Below are 21029 nucleotides of genomic sequence, written 5' to 3'. Positions count from 1 at the left end.
GAACCGAGCGTGGGAGCTCCGCGCCCGCCCGCAGCCGCCGCCGCGCCCAGGTAACGGCCCCGCGGGGGAGGGGGGTGCTCGCGGCCGGCCGCCACCCGCCCCTTCCTCGCCTCAGCCCCTCGAGGCGGGGGGGGCAGCTCCGCCTTGGGCCGGGGCTCCCCGGCGGCTGTTTGGCAGCCGGCGGACAGACCTTCTAGGGGAAAATTCCTGCCTCGTTTTTTTTTTTTGGGGGGGGGCGGGGATGGAGAGGCAGCTCGAGTTTCCTCTCGAAAACAGATGCTTTTTGCAGTTTTTTCTTCACAAGGCTCTTTAGCTGCTTGCTTAAATACGGGTACCTTCCTCCCTGCCAGGAGATGTACGCGTGGGTGACGCTTCCCGCACTGGAGCAGGGCCGGTGGGGAGCCCCCCGGGGCGAGCAGAGCCCCGCGGCCAGCGCAGAGGAGCCCCGCCATAGCAGCGTGGGCTGGGGAGGGATGGTCCGGCAGCCCGAGCAGAGGGGTAGGGTGTTGGAGTGACTTCCCGAGTCGCTTCAAATTTCCAAATTGTTTGCGTTTCCAAGCTCCTGCAAACGCGCGTGGACGCCGGCTGCCGTGGTCCTGACACACGTGGGCTGGCTGTCCCTGGCAGCCCAGCTCCAGGCTGTGCTGGGCTTGTGGGGATGCTGCAGCTCTCGCTGCCTGGGACCAGAGCCCCTTCAGGCTCCCCATCGCTGCCTGGAGGCTGCTGTCTGGGTTGCTCAGGGGTTGCTTGTGCTGCCTGTTGCTTGCTTTTGTGCCGTCTCCTGCCCTAGACAAGGCTTCTATAACCTTAGACCAGCTGATCTGAGAAGGCAGCTGGGGCTGGCAAGCCCTCCTCGCTGAAGCAAGTATATTAAGAAAGCCCAAGCTAAGCTTTCCTTGTGCATTAGCCTCGCTCTGGAGCGGTGGCGAGTGTGGAGGTGAAAAGTTCACGCAGGGCCAAGGAGTACTTTTGAAGGCTGTTGCTTGGTGGATAAGACCTAGTTTACTGGCAGGATGTGGGCAGGAGTTTGGGTATTAATGGGATGCTTTGAAGGCATCGCTTCTGGAGCAGGGCTTTCCTAGCTGCCTGCGTCTGCTTGAGCTGCTGTGTTTTCTGCCTGCAGAATGGCATGGGACTGCTGGAGATGGCAGCTGGCCGTGTGGTCGAGCTGTCTTGTGCTCCTTCTTGGCTGGGGGGTGAGAAATCTGGGAGTGCAGGGAAGGGCTTATGGCTAGGGTTGGTTTTTGTATCCTCCCTGCAGGAACCCCCTCATCTGGTCTGCAGCCATGGCCACCTCAGCGAGCTCCCACCTGAGCAAAGCCATCAAGCACATGTACATGAAGCTGCCGCAGGGGGAGAAGGTCCAAGCCATGTACATCTGGATCGATGGGACAGGGGAGCACCTCCGCTGCAAAACCCGCACGCTGGACCACGAGCCCAAGAGCCTTGAAGGTGAGAGCGCAGGTGCAGGATTCACAGCCCCTCACCGGGTGGAGAAAGCAGCCGTGCTTGGCTGCTCCAGAGAAAAGATGCCATGCCGTTTCTCTGTTTTCATGGCAGAAGGATGGTGTTGGGGAAGACATTGCTTCTCACCTCCTTCCAGTTACCTCTTTCCCCAGATACCCCAGGGGAGTGTTCCCAGCTTTCCAGATGTGGAGTTTCAGTGAGATGCCCAGGGTTGGGAGTCTGCCCCTTGCGCTGCCCCTGCTGTGGAGGGGGCTGTTGGCAGGGGCTGGGGGCTGTTGGCAGGGGCTCGGCGGCCCATTGACTCTCAAGTACTCGTTTTGGCCGGAAGTAGTTTGGCAGAAGAAAGTGGAGGGGAAAGAATGGAGCTATCCGGTGTAATTAAGAGCTTGTGTCCCTCAGAACAAACAGTCCCAGCTTACACAATAATAGCATTAGGATTTTCCCCAGGTTGCCATGGTACTGGCTGGAGACAGTTATGAAATGAAAATACTGTGTGTGACTGAGCAGAATTATCTTTTTTTTTTTTTTTTTTTTTTTCCCCCCCTCCCCTCTTCTTTCCCCTTTTCTCTCTAACGGAGCGGTTGGCACAGCTCCTTTGAAATCTTTGTGCTTCCCATCCTCCCACTTTCCCCCCAGGATATGGAGGAGATAACATTGCCCGGGTGGAGTTCACTGCTGCTCCCGCTGTGCTTTGACCTGGAGGGCAGTGGAAAGCCAGGAGGGGTGGGTGAGGGGGCCAAGCTGGCCATACTCCTCCTCCATATGAGACTCCACCTACATGTGATTTGCTTTCCCACCTTCTCAAGGCCATGCAACATGGATAAGGGTATTTCATGACTCCCCTCATTCCTACAGCTTGAAGATGTCTCATGCTTTGCGCTCTCCCAGCTTGGCATGGCCACCTCTGTGAGGAGACTGGGTGCTCTGCTCATCCCAGTGGTTGTTGCGACATGGGAAATATCCTCAGTGCTGCTCGGTTTGCTTGGTCTTGGCCAGCAGCCCAGTTCCTTGTGTCTCCCAGGGTGGCTGGGGAGTTGCACTCCCCTGGTTTTTTTGCTTGGGTTTTTTTGTTGGGTTTTTTTTTTTTTTGCTTCCCATTTGGAACAAAATCAGCTGAGCTGGGATTAAACTTATTGTAGGCCTGTTCTCTATAAGCATCTTCACCTCTGTAATACTGGAGGGCGGCAGGGAGCCCATCCTCCTGGTGACCAAGGACCCTGGGTCACTATGGCTCATTCCTCTCTCCGCTTCAGATCTCCCTGAGTGGAATTTCGACGGCTCCAGCACCTTCCAGGCTGAAGGCTCCAACAGTGACATGTACCTGCGACCTGCTGCCATGTTTCGGGACCCTTTTCGCAAGGATCCCAATAAACTAGTTCTCTGTGAAGTCTTCAAATACAACCGCCAGTCTGCAGGTGAATGGACCTTCTCCCTTCTCCTCGTGGAGGTGGTGTTTCTGGGGGAGAGGAAAGGGACACCTATCCAAATGCTGTTTGTGCCCTTAGTATCATGCATGACACAGAAATAATCCCTGCCCTGAAAGTAAAGGCAAACAAAGTGCCGGTGGTGGAGAAAAGGCTGGTCCTGGGATTCTTCACCAACACTGCTGGGAGCAAACTGCAAATAAAGTGGAAATGGGAAATGGAGGTGGAGATGCTAATAAGCCTCGTGTTGCTTTTCCGTTCTAGAGACAAATCTCCGACACACCTGCAGGCGGATTATGGATATGGTGTCCAACCAGCACCCCTGGTTTGGGATGGAGCAAGAGTACACTCTTCTGGGGACAGATGGACATCCATTTGGCTGGCCTTCCAACGGCTTCCCTGGACCCCAAGGTAACCTCTCGGGAGTCTCTGCTGGACCAAATCAGGAGTCCTTGTCGCCGTGTTTGAACTGTAATCTGTGTGACGTGCTTCAGGCGAGCTGAAAGATTCGAGGTGATTCTAGAACTGAAGGTGGACAATAGCAAGCAGGATATTGGCAAAAACTAACCCGTGAAATTAAGATTGTTACAGAAAGGTTAAGATGAAGATTGGCCACATCTAAATTTGCTGCTTGGTTTGTTAGTCTGCAGGTGATTTAAACTTTTCCCAGCATGACGGAGCACAAGCTCAGACTTTCAGAGGGACTTGCTTTATGTCAGTGCTCTGTTCTGCTAGTGCTCCCATGAAAAACAGATTCTGAGGCTCTTCCACACATCCCAAGCCTTTGGAGAGTTCTTCCCTGTGTGTGCTCAGTCTTCGCTGAATTTAAGCCTTTTTCCTCGTGGAAACTCATGTTCCTCTTGCTGTTCACCTGTGCTGTTGCAGGTCCATACTACTGTGGGGTAGGGGCAGACAAAGCCTATGGCAGAGACATTGTGGAGGCCCACTACCGAGCGTGCCTTTATGCTGGTGTGAAAATTGGAGGAACCAATGCAGAAGTGATGCCAGCCCAGGTAAATTGTTTTAGGTGCCTTGTGGAATGAGACAGTACAGAAGAATCCCAGGCAGTGGGAGCTTTTGGCTCTGAGCTGTGTAGTTTTATCAGTGATCAGAGCATGAGGGAGTGGGAAGTGTCTCACTGCGAGTGTTTCTGCACCACTGAGCCAGCAGCTCCTCCTTTTTGTAGTGGGAGTTCCAGGTGGGACCATGCGAAGGGATTGAGATGGGGGATCACCTCTGGATTGCACGCTTCATCCTCCATCGAGTGTGCGAAGACTTCGGTGTCATTGTGTCCTTTGATCCCAAACCCATCCCTGGGAACTGGAATGGCGCTGGCTGTCACACCAACTTCAGCACTAAGAACATGAGGGAAGATGGAGGTCTCAAGTAAGTTTTTTTTGAGATGGGCCAGTAGTATCTGTTTGCTAAGCAGCAGGCTGGACTTGGTTGGTAGCAGTGAGCTTTTTGCAGAGCTTTTGACCACATGGGAGATGTCACTCTGGTGCTTGGCATTATGTTTGAACCTTTCTTCTGGATATTTTTTTTTTTTTTTGTATAATGATATACTCCCTTCTTGATGCTGGGTGGGAAATTCAGCCAGCAGTACAGCTGCATCAGTGCTGATGGAAGCAGAGGTGGCCAGGATGCAGCTATTTGTAATGGGCTGTCCAGCTCTTCATCTGCCAGTGCTGCAAACAAACAAACTCAGTATAGGCCCTATTTTTGTTTATAACCATGATAAAAGAGAAAGACCATTTGCTTCTGTCTAGGCTAGGCTGTGGAAGCAAATGCCATGTTTTCTTAAACAGGAAGATCCTGCAAATGTAAAACCAGAGTTCCCATATGGGACTGACGTGCTGATGTGCAGGCAGGGACCTTACAGCACTGGGTTGCAGTGGAGCTCTATGAAGGGATTCCTCCTGGCAGCCGCATTTTCTTGCCTTAATCTTAGTGATGCCCTGAGATAATAAGCCAACCCGTGACTCTGTGAGCTTCCCAAATAGAAACTTCTGTGTTAAGGAATCCCCCCTCTGAGAGCAGGTTCTGCAGGGCAATGTGTCTGTGGGATTTGGCCATGGGTCGAACTGGTGGTGTCCCACACACAGCACTCCTGAGGAACCTTTTGAGGCCATGGGGATCCTTTTCCAAGAACCAGCCTGGGTCAGAAGTAGGAGTGGAGAGAAGCCCTGTGTTGAGATGATCAGAAAAGTGGGTTGTAGGGCATAGGCTTCATCATAAAGTGGCTTGGGGACAGCAGTGAATCTGCTGTCACTTGGATGCTCATACCATCCATCAGACACTCACTGTGTCTTCCCCTCTTCCTTGCTCCCTTCACAGGCACATTGAAGAGGCCATTGAGAGGCTGAGCAAGCGTCACCAGTACCACATCCGTGCCTACGACCCCAAAGGGGGGCTGGACAATGCCAGGCGCCTGACAGGTTTCCACGAGACATCCAACATCCACGAGTTCTCTGCTGGCGTGGCCAACCGCGGCGCCAGCATCCGCATCCCCAGGAACGTGGGCCACGAGAAGAAGGGCTACTTTGAGGACCGCCGGCCCTCCGCCAACTGTGATCCTTATGCTGTGACAGAGGCCCTCGTCCGCACGTGTCTCCTCAACGAAACTGGAGACGAGCCTTTTGAGTACAAGAACTAAGTGGACTGCGCCCACAAACACTGCCTTCCCCCCACACTTCCTGCACCCCTAAACTTCCCTTCTAGATGTAATCCCGAGGGTACAAGATAACACATTTTGTGTCTCAGTAACTCTTGTTGTCTTGAGGTGGGGAGGAGGGCAAATTTAGTTTTATCGATGTCTGTTTGTCATTGACTCTTCAGAAGACAAGAGGAAGAGAGGGTTTTAGAGAACTTTTAACCACTGTTTTATTTTTTGTCTAATTAATGTGTACATCTGATGGGATCCAGTGGCTTCCAGGGACAGACTGCACACACAAAAAGCGAGTAGGTGAGTGGAAAGCTTAAAACTACAGCTGACTCCCCCAAGAGTCAAATTTGGGGTGTTAGCCCCACCACTGGCTCTCTGCAGGCTAATGGTTCTCTAAGGTTGGTGCCTTTCTGCAGAGAAGGGAAGATGGGAGCTGCGATGGAGCCCCGCGTGCTCCTGCCTGTATGGTGTGATGGCGAGATCTTCACCGTCTGGCCACTCTGAGGTTTCTGGGAATCTTCTGGCATTGAGCTCAGTGTAGGAGAGTTGAGGAGAACTCCTGGTTCTGTCACTGGAAGTCAACTGGTCTCTGGCTCATAACACAGAGTGAAGTAGTATTTTTCTATTTAAATATAAAACAACAAAAAAATACATATATGAAAGTGTTTTTTTTTTTTTAAAAAAGAGATGACGTTCCAATGACTCACCCGGCTAGAGCAGGCAGAGCTCCTGAGGATGCTGTCGGAGCGTCTCCAGGTGGGACTGAGGGTGAGCTTGGAGGGCTCAGTGGAGGAGACTCGGATGAGATCTGTTTCAGCATGGAGTGGAGTTTGCAGTAGGCGGTTCCCAGATCCGGGAAGCCCACAGAAGCATTTATTACTGTAACTCGAGCAGCCGCGACGCGCTTAGGAGCGTGTTAGATCAACAGGAGGCGGGTGTCCTGAACTAGGAGTTGACCGGTCAACTTAACCACGTTCTGGACAGAACTGTGGGTGTTTTACCTTTCCAGCGGGGCTAGCATGTCACTAAAGCAGGGCTTTTGATAAAGGAAAAAAAGTTTTAGATTTTTTTTCTTTCATAATGTTCTTAGTTTCTAAAACTGAATGGTTTTACAGAGACCGTTGATGTCACTGTTGTGTCCTGGCTCTTGGGCTGCCTGCTGTGATGGGGGCTAGGAGAAGGGAGAGGCCACCTGTCCCTCCCGGCCAGCCCTGGCACCTCCCAGCTCATGCTGGGGGGTTCAAATGTTCCAGGATTTTACATTTGGGTATCTTAGATGGTGCCAGTTATATTCCATTGCATTTGGACTTCTTCCGAATAGTCTTTTTTTTTTTTTATAATAAAAAAAGAAAAAAAGAACAAAACCTTAATTGCGACTTCTGCCTCCTTTCTGTGACTCATCCTGACAGCTTCTCTCGTATGCGTGTTGCCTTCACCATTTGAAGGGAATTTGACCCTGATAGTGGCTAGGCTTTGGCTTTTCACTTCTGGGGTAAGGATCTTGCAATCCATGTGTGCTCTCCAGAAAATGGGGTTTTGTAGGTGGCTGTAGGTTCTCTGGTGGGTGATTGTCTAGCTGTGACTGGAGTGGGGTTCTCTTTGGTATGGGAAAGGGGCTGGGCTTGTGAGTGTCCATAGGGAGGATTATGGGGTAAGCACAGGTGTTTGTGCATCTCCCCAGCCTCCTCCACACAAGTTCTACAGGATGTAGAAATCCCACAGAAAATAAAATTCCAGCAAACTTCATGAACTTCAGGAAAGGCTTTGTGGAAGAGGATCCTTTCTCACTCTCCCTGTGGAGAAAATGCAGCTCATCCACCTTTGGTATAAAACCGGGCATTTAGAAAAGTAAGCAAGGTAGTAGAAATGTGTCATGTTGCTCCCCAAGTCTTTTATTGAGTCTGTGGTGCTATTTCCCACCTCCCCAACAGGTACTTTCTTCAGGGGTGGATGCTTTAACTGTTCCCATCTTTAACTATAGATTAACCACACATGAGCATTCTGCTGGGCTGATGAGGCTATTCCTGCATTCACATTTTTATGGAGCAAGTGGTCTTTTGCATCACCCTTCTGGGGAATGTTCAAGGCAGCACCTTCCTCACCACGGTTCCAAAATTACCCTATCTCCCTGTGCCTGTGCAGGGTGGAGTGTCACTGGAGCAGAAGTGAAGCAGACACCATGTCCTTTCCTCTGATGGTGACATGACCACAAGGACTTTGGCCTCTGTCTGGGCTGGAGCAGGGGTACTGCAGCTAGAAGAAACCCACGCTGCTCTGGAGTAACTCATGAGTCCAGAGACATTGGGGTTTTCTGCTGATTTGGGTGCAGGGGGGCAGCTACTATTCTTTCTGCCTTCCAAGAAAATGTTACAGAGGAAAAAATGGATTACACCTAAATTAAGGGAACTTCTGTAAGGGCATTTGCACATAAGGAGGGACAAGACATGGTAATGCTTTTTTTGAGATTCCTGTATCTTCGAACACTGTGCATCCTTGAGGCTGGAGCCCTGTCCCTCCGGAGACCCTTTTCTCCTGGGGAACAAAGGAATTGGGAAAAGTGGGCACGGCTTGGTTTTGGCCACCAAGCATCACCAGCAGCCAAGGCAGTAGTTGATGGGCAGCCAGGTTTTGCCCTGGGGCTAAACACCATCTCTCTGTGCCTGACAGAGCCTCATCGATGCAGAGAAGTGGACTAGCATTTGTGTCCCCCTGAAGAGGATGCTGAGAGGATGCCACCTCCATGGTGGCCAGGCTGGCCATCAGGGTGATAACAGGAGCTTGGCTTCAGTTCTTTGCTTCTCCAGCTGCCTTGAACATAAGTTCAGGACAGGAGTTTGATGCTTAATCATAGAATCATTTAGGTTGGAAAAGACCTTTAAGATCATCAAGTCCAATCATTAACCTAGCACTGCCAAGTCCACCACTAAACCATGTCCCTAAGCACCACATCTACATGTCTTTTAAATACCTCCAGGGATGGTGACTCAACCACTTCCCTGGGCAGCCTGTTCCAATGCTTGACAACCCTTTTGGTGAAGAAATTTTTCCTAATATCCAATCTAAACCTCCCCTGGCACAACTTGAGGCCATTTCCTCTCGTCCTATCGCTTGTTACCTGGGAGAAGAGACCAACACCCACCTCGCTACAACCTCCTTTCAGGTAGTTGTAGAGCACAATAAGGTCTCCCCTGAGCCTCCTCTTCTCCAGGCTAAGCAACCCCAGTTCCTTCAGCCGCTCCTCACAAGACTTGTTCTCCAGACCCTTCACCAGCCTTGTTGCCCTTCTCTGGACACGCTCCAGCACCTCAATGTCCTTCTTAGAATCATATATTAAGATTATATATCATTCATATATATCATATATCATTCTTAGAACCATATATTTCCCAAATATATGGGGTAGAGAGGCCTCCTCTTAAGACTGTGGAGCTCTTGCAAATTGAGCCTGAAACCTTCAGAAGCTGTATTTACTGCTTATGTATTTATATAAAACATTTTGACTTTTAATCTTAGCATCTCAGGAGGAAGCAAATCCCTTTTCTCTGTTTATTCACATATCCTTAAAATGTGAACAATGACGTAGAAATGTTCACTGAATACAAGAAAATGCAAGTATTGGTCCCAAAGGGTTTGCCAGGCACATCGGAGCATCAGGAACTGCTCCGAATGAGGCAGTGAAAAATAGCACCAGCTTTTTGAAGTGCCTGTTGGTTGCGCTCCCTTTTAATCAAACACCAGCTTCAGAGACAAGGCTGCTCCAAAATGATTACTATATCTGCTCACATGCCAGGCTTTTCCCCATAACTGAATTTTAAGGCAGTCAAAATAAGATTAGCTACAGCTCCCTTCAAATATAGCCTGCAGCAGATGAGCTAATCAAGATCACCCTTGCAGCATCTTTTAACACTGGGCTGTGCCAGCCCAATTACTGTGAGCACGAGGGCTTTTCTCTTCCTGAAAAGCCTGCTGAAGCAGGTGTGTCTGGTCGGGTTTTTTCTACCCTTTCACATTTTCAGAGTACCCTGATGCTGCTCCAGTATCTGCATACTGCTTCCTTTTTTTTTTTTTTTTTTGGTGTTTTTTTTGTTTGTTTTCTAGCACTATTTGATCTTCTTAGATCACCCTTTTTGGTAGATCAGCCTTTGCACCCTTATGTAGCCTCTGGCTGTGACCACCTCTCCCTTCCTGAACACAGCTTCTGGAGGAGAAATCAGCCAGTCTTAGGTGGGTAAGGTTTTGCTGAGCTGCCTTTTTGCTGATGCTGTTACCTGGGGGGGAGAGAGGCACTTTGTTGCTAGGCAAAATTGTTTTTATTTCTCTGAGTCTGTGTTTTTCCCTTTTCCTGGGATGTTGATATTGGCCCCTGTGACTGACCTGCATCTCTTTCTGCCCATGGAGGATGGGAAGGGATGGTCCCAAGAAGGGAGCCAGACACAGACTGCTGAGGGGGTGATTTGCAGAGCTCTGCAAGAGCGTCTGTTTGTGCTTGAACGTCATGTTATCAGAGCAGCCCTGCTTTGCTCTCTTGAAATGCCTCCTGGAGGTCCAGCAGCTTCTCTGGTGTGGTGTTTGGAGAAGTCCCAGCTGAGATCTATGCTTGCTGTTCATTGCCTACATTGTGAGCTGGTGCAGAGCCATAGAAGAGGGGCTGGAGGTCTTTTGCCCTCTTGAAGGAGGCCAGGGCATGCTCTGGAAAGGGGCTGGAGCCCAGCCCACTGGGAACAGGTCAAGTGTGGCCGGTTGGTAGTTTCTTGTGTGACCCAGTTGAGAAAGGTGGTGGAGCCAGGAGGGGAATCCTGCTGTCACGGATGTCAGTAATTCGGCTTCAGCTGAGCCGGGATTTCATCCCACTTGTTCAGTTACTGATTAAACTGAGGACAGCCGCTTAGAAAACAAGTGGGAGCTCTTGAAAGGGGTGATCTCCTTCGGTCTGCCTGGCTTCCCCGGCCGGCTGGATGCAGGGTCAGATCTGGCTCATGAGCAGGTCCTCCTGGCTCTTCAGCTGGGACTGACCACCTATGTGCAGTGGCCAGTTTCCCCATGCTGGCTCTTGTGGCTTTTAAATTGAGTTCTGACTCTGTTTGGTTGCTGATAAAGGGGTCAGCCTATCTGTAGGATTTGTGGTATGGAGACACGAACAGCTTTTCTTGAGGTCACGTGGATTATGGGGAATATCAGTTACTGAGTAATGACCCATCTGAATGCCCAAAGGTGTCATTTGTTAATTGCCCGGTTCATGAAGAAATCTGTTTGCTCCTTGTGACTCTGCTCTGAGCCAGTGCTGGCTGTTTTGGGACTGTCCCCCTCTCTTGTGCAGTGACCTTTGAAAACATGTCCCAGCCCTGCTGCTCTCCTCACTGAAGTGTCTCCAGGATCTCCATCCCCAGTGAGAGATGGTGTGGATCAGAGCCTCTCCCAGCTGCTCCTGGAGGTGTCTGGCCTATGTTTGGAAGGAACGAGATCTGAGGCTGGGTGCTTCTTGCGGTTTAGCCCCCAAAACCTGCAGTGGCCTTGCACGCAGAGCATACATGGGTTGACCTTAATGGGAGACTGCCTGGCTGGGGAGAAACCCAGGGTCAGAGGGGGAATTTGGGGGGGGGAAATCCATGTTCTGTGACTCTAGAATGAGCACCAGGGCTGCAGCTCTTCAGTGTTGTAGGAGGACTGGGCCCTTTCCTTCTCCTAAGCCTTCTCCCTCATTGCTCCTTTCCTCCCTTCTCTGGTGAGATGGTGCAAGACTGCTGTGTGTGCTGGGGTAGCGGTGCAGGGGGACAGATCAGGTTTTACCTCAGCGAAAAAAAAAATTATTTTCCTTTTTTCCTCTCCATCCTGGCCTGCCCACAGGCTGGCACGGCTGGGCTGTTTTCCTTTCATAAGCTGCATTATGTAAGCCACGTCTTGAGTGGGGATGCGGTGCCAACTTGGACTCTGCAGCGGGAAGGAGCCACATTCCTCCGCTGCTGGGTTTAATCCCTGCCTCCAGCCACAGTTGGTTTGCTGGGAGAAATCGGAGGGCTGTGCTGAGGTTTCTAATCCCTTGCCCCAGGTGGAGCCAGCTCATTTGTGTGGGAGCCCTGCTTTCCTTTGTCAACAGGTTGTGCCCATGACTCCTCTTAGCAAGCCCTTTCCTTGGCTGCTAGGAGGGTTGGCCCAGGCATGCACACCACACCTCAGGACCTTCCTTGTTTGTTGAACTTTCTGTGCTCTGTGGCTTAGGTTGCACTTGCTCAGTAAGGCTGGTGGGGGAGAAAAATGAAAGCAGAGACTTCTACAATTCTAGCCCAAAAAACAGTGGCAAAGGTGGGTTGCCAGGCTGGCATGGAAAGCAGGTAGGCTGCAGAGCCTGAGGAAGACCATGTTGGTGCCAACAGCTTCTCCATCTGTCTAACCACTGACTGCTCTCCCAGGGTGCAACATCTGCAGGACATGACCCTTGTCCCACCAAGGATCCGGGAGAGCCCTGGAGATCCTGCACCCAAGGGTCCTGTGGCACCAGCCTGGCTGGGTGTAGGGTGCAGGACAACAATGGGTGCTTGGCAGGGTGTTTGTTGGCTCCCCAGCAGCCTGAGCAAGCTGTCTTCAGCCCCTGTACTCAGGATTGATGATCTTCAGGACCCCATTTGGCTCGGCATGGGCCACGTGGGTTCAGAAGGAAAGGTCCTCTTCCTCCATTCAGGTTTTAGATGAAGCTGACAGCAGCAATGCCTTGCTGTGTGTTTTCATGTTCTGTGGATGGATGAGGCACTAGACTCCACAGTTTTTGCTGGCAGCTTTCCCCAGTGCCAAATATGCTGTTAAAATGAGAATTATTAATCAGATACAGGTTTGAGCTGCTTTTTCTCATCACAAAGCTGGGTGGCTCAAGCCCATCCATATGGCTCATGGAGATGCTAGGCAGCTGGCTGAATTGCCCAGCTGCTTCTGTCCTGAGCCGGAGCTTGGCCAAAATGCCTAAAATACTGGGAAAGCAAGTGAATAGGATCCTCCTCCCCTACTGAGCTGAACCTGTAGGATTCTGGAAAGCATGCTGGCCAGCAGGTATTTGGTAAAATGCTAGGATCAACATTTGCTTCAACCACAAAAAGCAATCTGCTCAATGCCTCTTTGTGTTTAGGGGATCCTGAGCAAGCCACCAAGTTTGAGGTAGGAATAGCCATGCCCAGGGCTACGTTGTCCAGATGCCGTTTCCATTTAGAAAGCTGCCTGGGAACAGCTGGGCTTAGAGATGGGCTTAGCCTGCCTCTGAAACTTGGAGGCCAGGGCTTCAGCTGGCTGAATCACTGAAAACTATGCACTTGCTCTGCAATACAAGATATTTTCAGACTATTTTCCACCAAGACAGATAACACATGCAGGGTGATTAACTGGCTCCATTTTTTCCACCTCTCCTTGTGGCTAGCTCTCCTGGCGAGATCTCCATCAGCTCTTTAAAATGCTTTCACTGTAACATGGATGCCTTCCTTTCTGGCAAATAACCGTGCCAGTAATTAGCGGGTGACACTGTCACTGTGGGCTGTAGACCTATGAGGAAGCATTTCATTAAGAGAAGAGGTTGCTTTGGCGTGGAAGTTTTTTATCTGTAATCTCTCTAAGATGAGGAAAGCTGGTCGTGAAGCTGGCTGGGGAGGGAGGTGGTCTCTGGCAGGGCTGTCCTCCACACCAGTTTGGGGATGTGCCCCGTGTATCAGAGCAGGAGCCAGGGACACACCATGGATGGTGGTTTGGGACCAAAGAGCATCCTAAAGATTTGTGTCATGCTAGCAGTCTGTGCCATGGAAATATCCTGGTCAGAGTGAGGTGTTTCATCTGGGCCATTGGCTGTCTGTTTTCCTGGGGAGGGAAAAGAGTTGGCAACAGTGCTACCTTACTCTCAAAGTGTGAGTTGTAGAGCTAATGCATGACAAACTCTACTCACACCAGCTTCTCTGCACAGGGCAGAGAATAGCTCAGAAACATCAAGGGATGAAGGGCAGTATCCAGGACCCTGCAGAAGGTGTCTGCCTGGCTTATACAGGCAACGGAGAGCAGAAGGGGTTGAATACAGCCTGAATGACAGTACTGCAATACCCCTGCGTACAGGGAGCCGGGCTTTAGCATTGCAGGAGCAGAAGTGCTCTGAGTCATTCCTGTGAGCCATCCACGGTGGCTCCAAAGCACCCAGGAAGGAGTTGGCCATGCAATTGGAGCCTGCGCAAGGGTAGGCACGAGTCTACATGGTTCCTCTTGAAACAAAAGGCAGCCCTTTTCCATGTTGTGTCTTGCAAAGAGGCAGCCTGGGCTTGCTGGGGGAGCTTGCACTGGAGAAGGTCATTAAGCTTGTAAGATGGGAGCTTCTGGTGGAAGATCTGGTCTTGGTAAAACACAAATCTCTGTGCAAAGGTTGAGGTGGGGGAAAGGCGGCGATGCCACATGGGTTCTGCTGAGTACCTGCAAGACCAGGGTGAATGGGTTTCTAACAGGCTGTAGCTGAGCTGGATCACTCCCAGGGTGCCTGTGCAAACAGCGTGTGACCCTGGTGTCATGGGACATCTTGAGTGGGAGCTAGTGACAACTTAGCCCAAAGAGCTCTCTGACACCCAGCAGCTCACCCTGCTCGTCTCCCCCTCCCACCCAGCCAGTGGAAACTGCTCACATGAAATCTAAAGCAAACGCTGCAATACTTGTCTTTTTGTTGTGAATAATGTGAGGCCTTTTTTCTGTGTGCACTATTGAAGCAGCAGCTGTATTTCAACCAGCTGGCAGCGCTCTGGGAGGAGATCAAGTGTTCTTAGCAAAGTCGGGCCAGATCTATGGCTGGTGGAAATCGGTGTAATTCTGTGTGATCTCAGTACTGAGCTGCTTTATACCACCTTTGAACTGGGCTCCCAGACTGAGGCTTTGGGGGATGGAGAAGTGCTCTTTGTAGAGGTGAAATAGTCATGCATGCTGTTAGTGGTGTCTGCCAGAGCAGGGGGGCGAGGAGCTCGGCTGTGCAGTCAGCCAGCAGCTGCTACTACTGGACAGGATTTCGGTTGTGTGGGGAGGTCTCTGAGCACTTGCTGTTGGATAGTCCTCTTCTGAAGCATGGGGGGAAAAAAAAAAGACTCTTCTGTGTCCAGGGCACCTGGAGCTGTGTAAGTGTGGATTGCTACACTCTGCCTGTACATGCTGCAAGATCGGAGCACCAGCCCTGCCAAAACATCCAGGCCTTCTGGGAAGCATCTGCAGCACTGTGTGCTTGTCCCGCAGGATACGCTGTGCCTCCCTTTGCCAGGTACCACGGGGCAGGTGCCAGCCTTTCTTCTGGGCTCAGGAACAGCTTGTTTTGAACGTTGGTGGCACGGAAAGCAGGAGCAGATGTGCCTGTGGGCACCGCTGGCCCATCTCCCTGGCACAGGCAGGAGTCATTCCTCTGGCACTGCTGCCTGCAGGCGCCTGCCCCTGTGCTGCTGACCCCCAGGACGTGCTGGACACCCCCGTACCAGCACTGCCCCATGCTCTCAGCCAGACCTGTCCTTTGCACAGAAGGTCTTGGGCAGCAAAGCTGCTTTGTGTGCTGGATTCATTAATATAGTGTCTCCTCTCAATGTTCAGCTCAACCCTCCCATCCTTCTGCTCTGTCTGTCCACTAATGGGTAGCTCAGCATGGAAGTGGGTTGAGAAGGATGTGGGGGACTAGAGAAGGCTGGGAGGTGTCAGAGGGGAAGGAACATGCTCAGATGAGAGGTGGGTTTTGTTGGTTTTGTGGGTTTTGGGTTTTTTTTTTCCCTTTGGGCTATTTATTGTATTCTGGTAATGAGAAAACATGCAGTCTTTCTCAGTGAGAAAACCCTGTTGGGTTTTTTTTGGTTTTTTGCCTGCACCCATGTCCTTGTCAGAGCCCTTTTCTGTTATATTCAGAGATTTGGTTCTTAGTCCTGAGGAACTGAAGGGACCTTTGCTGTCAGAGGCACCATGTCCATCATCCAGATACTACCAGAGCTTTTCCTCTGCTTCGCACCTCCCTCCGCCCCTCATTGAAAGAACAAATGTCTCTGTCCCAGCCGTGCCAGTCCCAGTACCTGTGCTGGCTGGTTCCAGCTTGCCATGTCTGTGGGGGCTGAGGTTGCTCCTCCAGAGCAGCGTGGATGTGCCCTCAACACAGCGGTGAGTGGAAATAGCGGTGATGGGAGCAGTGGGGGTGAGAGGAAGGCATTGAATAAATCATGCCCATGGATGGCTTTTTCTGCCTGACTTGGTTTCTCTTTACTAGGAGCTGCACAGGGTTTATTGCATTGCACATTTCTGCTCCGTCTCTAGGTTTGGTTGGGTGTGCTGGACACATGACTCATTTGCATGGGTGCGCTTTTCCAGCACTGTCGACATCTGCTGATCTCGGATTGCTTTCCAACCATTAAACCCTATGTGGCAAGAGAGAACTGAAGGAGGGGAAGACACCTCATTAATTTTTACTCCACCCTGCATCCTTCCCCTCTCTTTCCTCTTGCGGAGACAGGGAGGAATATTGTTTTGCTCGCCCTAGGGGGAATGAGATGTTATTTAATTGCCTACCACCATGTAGCATGGCTGTTGGAGTCAGGCGCTAAAGGATGCTGTGCTTGGCTGTCACTGCATGGCACTTCACGCAGGATAGTGCATCCTAAATTGCAGCCTAGCCTGTGTCGAGGCTGCTGCTCCGACTGAAGCAGAGTGGGATTCGGGCAAGGTACGTTCCTCCTTGCTGCCTGGATTACTGCCCTGAGCAGCTGAGTCCCCAGTGTTGGTCACAGCGAGCCCTGGCTCCTGTTTCTGCCTTTGGTAGGGCAGGGCCACGAGAGTAATTTAACTAGCCTTCTGGGCAGGCTCTCAGTTCAGCCTCCTGCCTGCCTTGGTCCTGTGGCTTGTGGGATGCTTGCACAGGGGCCAGCCCGGTCCCTGCCCCGAGTGGCTGTGGGTCCCCACGGGGGTGGCTGGGCGCAGGGGGGTTGCCAGAGGAGGAGGACCAGGAACCGCTGAGTAATGAGGCCAGGCAAAGGGTGGGCTTGCTTCTGCAGTCTGTCGTCAGCAGGAGCGATGAAATGATTAACTTGGTGGCAAGGTCAGGGAAGCGTGGCCACCTGGAAGAAGTCTCTCGCCCACTGCTGGAGCGAGAGCTTGTGAGCAACTGGCTGCACGCTGTGGTTTTAACCCATGCTGGCACACAGTGTTCAACCTTTGCTTCGATTCCTCCTAACCACACATCTCCAAGTCAGCAGCAATGCTCGCCTCCTCACGCCCAGCTGCGTGCGAGGTGGGCTGAGTCCCAGGCATCATCCCCCCTGCTTCCAGTTGCAGTTCCAGAAACCAGCCTTCGCAGGGTAAATTGTGCCCTAGCAAGGCCATGCCGTTTGGGGTTTTGGTTTTTTGGGGTTTTTTTGTTTGTTTGGTTTGGTTTTTTGAGTCTGGTGCTATTTTGCAGGTGGCATAGCAGAACACTGCTCTGCAAAGCAGCTCTGTATTTAAAAGCAAAAGCGAGGCATAGGACACATTTTTAGCATCCCAAATATATTGAGATCAAAGGCAGTTTGCAAGGAAAATAATGGTTATTGCTGCCTCCAGAGTGCCAGCACAGCCTGGGATCTGAACAGCTACATGGCGCACAACCCTGCTGGGTCCCAGCTTGGCTCCTGCTGCTCTCCTGGGCATGGGACAGGAATGGGGACCGCCAGGAGGCAGCTGCCTCAGCAGCTTGTTCTGGTGGGGGAGACATGAGCTTCCATCCTAGCCTAGCTCACAGTTTCCAAACAGTCTGACAGGGCTGAGAGCAGCCAAGCAAGACTTGGGCAGCAAAGTCCTCCACTGATGGGCATCTACTTTCCTTTTCAATGCCCCCAGCTGATGTTTTATAGGAACTGCAGATGTTTAATATCCAAGGGCAATTTTTTTCCAGGGTGGGCTTCTTCTAAGCAGGGAGTTGAGAGTGTGGTCAAAGAACATGATGGTATTCTAAAAGTGGTCATATTTTGCCGTAGCTAAATCTAGCCCTTGTGCCAAACAGATTTATTTCTCAATGAGATCATCTGCAGGAAGGCAGACTGTGCTTTCTGAGCAGTAGTAGCATTGTTGTGGCTGCTGGGCTGATTTCAGGTGACGGGCAAGGCAGCGTTTGTCAGGAGAGGTAATACTTCTGTTAGACGCACCGGATTGCTGGAATAAAAACAGGCAACCCGCTGGCACAAGGGAAAGAAAACAAGAAATGTGTAAGCAGAGACATGGCCAGCTTCAAACTAGGTACGTGGGCTGGCTCTGCTCCTGGGTCTGTCCTTGGTTTGAAGATTTCTTGCTCCATTTCAGACCTAAGATGGATTTGGGCCAGCATCTCTTTGGGGTTTTCCTAGCTGTCTCACTAGAAGATAATTCCTTTCCCTACAAACTGTAAGGACTTGACACCTGTCGTTTACCCATCTTAACTTTCCTATGTAAACAAGGCTGAAAGAGAGAAGATAAAATGCGCACAGTGCTTTTCAGAGCTTCCCACCCCATGGCGCTGGGGAAGGGGTGTAGTGGGTGGGAGGTGAGCCTGGCTCTTGGGGAGCAGGCAGAGATGGGGATGGGAGTCTGCTCCAGGAAGGATTAATGCAAACACCTGGTTGAGCAGATAGCGGCCGAATCCTGCCTCGATCGCTCCTGGCTCCCCTGCTCCACTCCTGGGTTGGTGTCTGGGGAAAGGGGTGGGTGATGAACCCGATCCTGCTGCGATGATACAGCATCCGGGAAATGCTGCTGGAGGTTTTCTGTGGAAAGATGACTCAACCTCATAGGTATCACACCAGGCTGGGGTGAAGCAGCAAGCAGGCAGGAGAAACAAAGATGCCTTTGTCACAGTTGCCCTGCCCTGCAGAACTGCCTGGCCCCGTGCCAGCACAGTGCCTGGCTCGCTACTGAGACAAGAGGTTTGGGGGAGGCTGGCTGAGCAGCCACGAGCTTCCCAGAGCCAAAATTTGATGGTAGTTGCTCCCTCACCTGGAGATGTAGCCTCCCTTCCAGCAGCAGCGTAATGGGGCTTGGATGGGGTAACCACTGAAACTGCCGACAGGGCCAGCACCTACCCTCCTCAGCCAGCCTCAATACAGCAGAGATGCTTATAGTGGGATGGTGGCCTCTCGAGGTACATCTGTGCAATGCCCGGGGTGGCCCCGGTGGGCAAGGGGGTGCAGGCATGCCTGTGTAGCGCAGAGCAAGTGGGCGTAGGCAGGCTGCCTTCAGGAACGGGGCGAGCGTCAGTGTGTGAGTCCGCAGTGGGTGGGCACGTTGCTAGCTCAGCGCTGCCTCGAATCGCCAGCGCTCTGACCTTGGCCAGAAATGCCCTTGCTCCAGCCTGTACCAAACCAAGCTCCGCCATGCAGAGCCACCCCCTCGCTGGGCTAAACGGAAAGCTCAGGGACCCACGTGCGTGGGTGTCAGCACTGTATCCTTTGCTCTGGAAGGGGAGGAGATGAGTCCCTCCAGGTCTAGGATGCACCCTTAAGAATGCCTTCTACCCAGGGTATGGAAAAATCCCGTCCCCTGGGATGTCTAAGCAGCTTGCTCCACCAGCATGAAACCCATTTAAAATCCATCCCCTTTTTGGGGATAGGAGAGGATGCATCCAGACTCACGTATGTGTTTTTTTTTTTTTTTCTCCGGTTCATCACCTCAAGGCAGGTGGGAAGCAAGATCTGCTCGTACATCCCCCCTTCCCCGCAATGCCGTTTGTGTTGCACGTTGCTGCTCCTGTTTTGGAAAGCCCCTGGGACCGCGAGAGTTAATTCTTCATCCCAGCTGCTTTCCTCCGAGAGCTCAGCAGGAAGAGGGATTGTGCTAGGCAAGGGGCACCACTGTGTAGGGGGAGGAGGAAAAAAAAAAAAGTTCAGACCTTTTACCTAATTTCCAAAGGTTCAGACCTGAGGGCCATAGCAACCCGAGCTGCCGTCGGCATGATTGGAGGCGGCGGGCTGTGCCAGGCTGCCCTCCCAACCAGCATCCTCACCAATGGGACGTGGCCAGCGTCGAAGCCGGTGTTGGCTTTCTGCCTCCCCTTCCCCTCGTCCATGGGATGAGCTCGAGGCATGTGGTTGTGGTTTTTTTCAGCTGATTTGTCTTTGTTCATTTCAAGTGCATTTTCCCTGGTTTCTATGAGTTGTTTAAAAAGTTCCTGGCACTTGTGAAATCAGATGGCATCCAGGAAGAACTGGTCTCATTTCTCTAGAAATTAATAGGGTGGTAAAGACCCAGAGAGTTGTCGTATATATTTGTATAATGATGTAGAAGTGAGAGGGGGTGGCACTCTGCAGCGAGGGAACAGAGTTTGGCCCAAAGGAGCTCAAGTCCAGCAATACTTTCCTTTTACCAAGGTCAAATAAGCCTTTGCAAAAATACCAGGGATTCCTGCAAAGCGAAAGCAAAGATGTGACTTTGGGAAATAAAGACCGAGACTGCAAAATGTTCTCATTATGCCTATAGCTTGTTAATTCTCCTTTAGGATTTATTAGTGTCCTTGAACTATCAAGTTCATCTCCAAGTGCAGCCCATCCTGGAGAAACATCACGCAGTCTCTGTGGGGAAAAGACTCGATGAAGCTTGGATCCGCTGTGGGTTTTCTGAGCAACAACCGCTTGCTTTGGTGGCACTGTCCCTTTTTACTCCTTGGTAGCACTGCAGAGCTGATGCAGTTGTGGGCTCAATTTCTGCACGTCATTGAGATCAAATCAGCTCTGACACTTCCACACATTTTAATCTGAGGATGTGGGCATTTCTGACAGTGCCGAATCCGTCACGGCTGCAAGTCACCTGGGAAAGGAAGCAATAAAAGTGGTTAAAAGCAAAAGTGCTTGCTAGGGGGAAGATGGGGATTGTAGGAGCAACTGAGTTGATTTAAATAGAGCTAACCTGTATTCCCCAGACCTTCAGGATCACTCAAAGCTTCAGCAGAGTCGCTAAGCTTGATTACATCTGTGTTACGGTTCTCTCATGCAACAGGCAGCATCTTCCTTCGATCATTGTTCCTTGATGAGCCACAAGTTTAGCAAACATATGCTTAAGCAGCTCACCAAATCCACTTAATTCTCCTTACACTGGCACCGGCTTCCCTTTGTCACAGAGAAAAGTTTTTCAACATGAAGCTGGCTGCGTTTCTGCTCTTCCTAGCTTGTGCATGGCAGCCTGTATTTACAGTTCCTTTCCTAGAGAGGAGCACATATTTCCGTGCATGTTATGTATTTATCTTTGAGTCAGAATTAGTATTTAAGAAAAAAGAAGGTCGATATACTCTAGACAAGGCTACCTTTGTGTTTTCTGGAGACTTCCTGTGCTCAAAAGCTTTCTGTGCATCCCTGTAGCATTTGAGCCCTGCCACAGAGCAGTGAAACACAGTTCATCCCTGGGGAGCTGTGTGCAGAGAGGATCAGCTTCCCCTGGATTTTAATAAGCCACGGAATTGGGTATTCGGCTGTTTGCATTATTCTAGTGCTCTAATTTGTGTATAAAAAATTTGCAAT

At 51.1% G+C, this 21029-nt stretch overlaps 1 protein-coding gene across 1 annotated transcript; it reads left to right on the top strand.

The window, feature by feature from the left end:
* Positions 1 to 6926, top strand: GLUL (glutamate-ammonia ligase). The gene is made up of 7 exons (XM_076339711.1): positions 1 to 50; positions 1262 to 1452; positions 2721 to 2882; positions 3156 to 3302; positions 3777 to 3904; positions 4078 to 4277; positions 5229 to 6926. The coding sequence occupies exons 2-7, from the start codon at positions 1287 to 1289 to the stop codon at positions 5545 to 5547; spliced, it is 1122 nt and encodes a 373-aa protein (XP_076195826.1). The 5' UTR covers positions 1 to 50; positions 1262 to 1286; the 3' UTR covers positions 5548 to 6926.
* The last annotated feature ends 14103 nt before the right edge of the window (positions 6927 to 21029 follow it).

This window comes from Aptenodytes patagonicus, chromosome 5 (genome assembly GCF_965638725.1).
Source record: "Aptenodytes patagonicus chromosome 5, bAptPat1.pri.cur, whole genome shotgun sequence".
Classification (NCBI taxonomy): domain Eukaryota; kingdom Metazoa; phylum Chordata; class Aves; order Sphenisciformes; family Spheniscidae; genus Aptenodytes; species Aptenodytes patagonicus.
This window is presented reverse-complemented; position numbering and strand designations above follow the sequence as displayed.

What these genes read in the sequence shown, in the direction of transcription:
- GLUL (XM_076339711.1), top strand. Translation starts at nt 1,287, where the DNA reads ATGGCCACCTCAGCGAGCTCCCACCTGAGCAAAGCCATCAAGCACATG. An exon ending in CGAGCCCAAGAGCCTTGAAG is followed by an intron (nt 1,453 to 2,720) that starts GTGAGAGCGCAG and finishes TCTCCGCTTCAG; the next exon opens with ATCTCCCTGAGTGGAATTTC. An exon ending in ATACAACCGCCAGTCTGCAG is followed by an intron (nt 2,883 to 3,155) that starts GTGAATGGACCT and finishes TTTCCGTTCTAG; the next exon opens with AGACAAATCTCCGACACACC.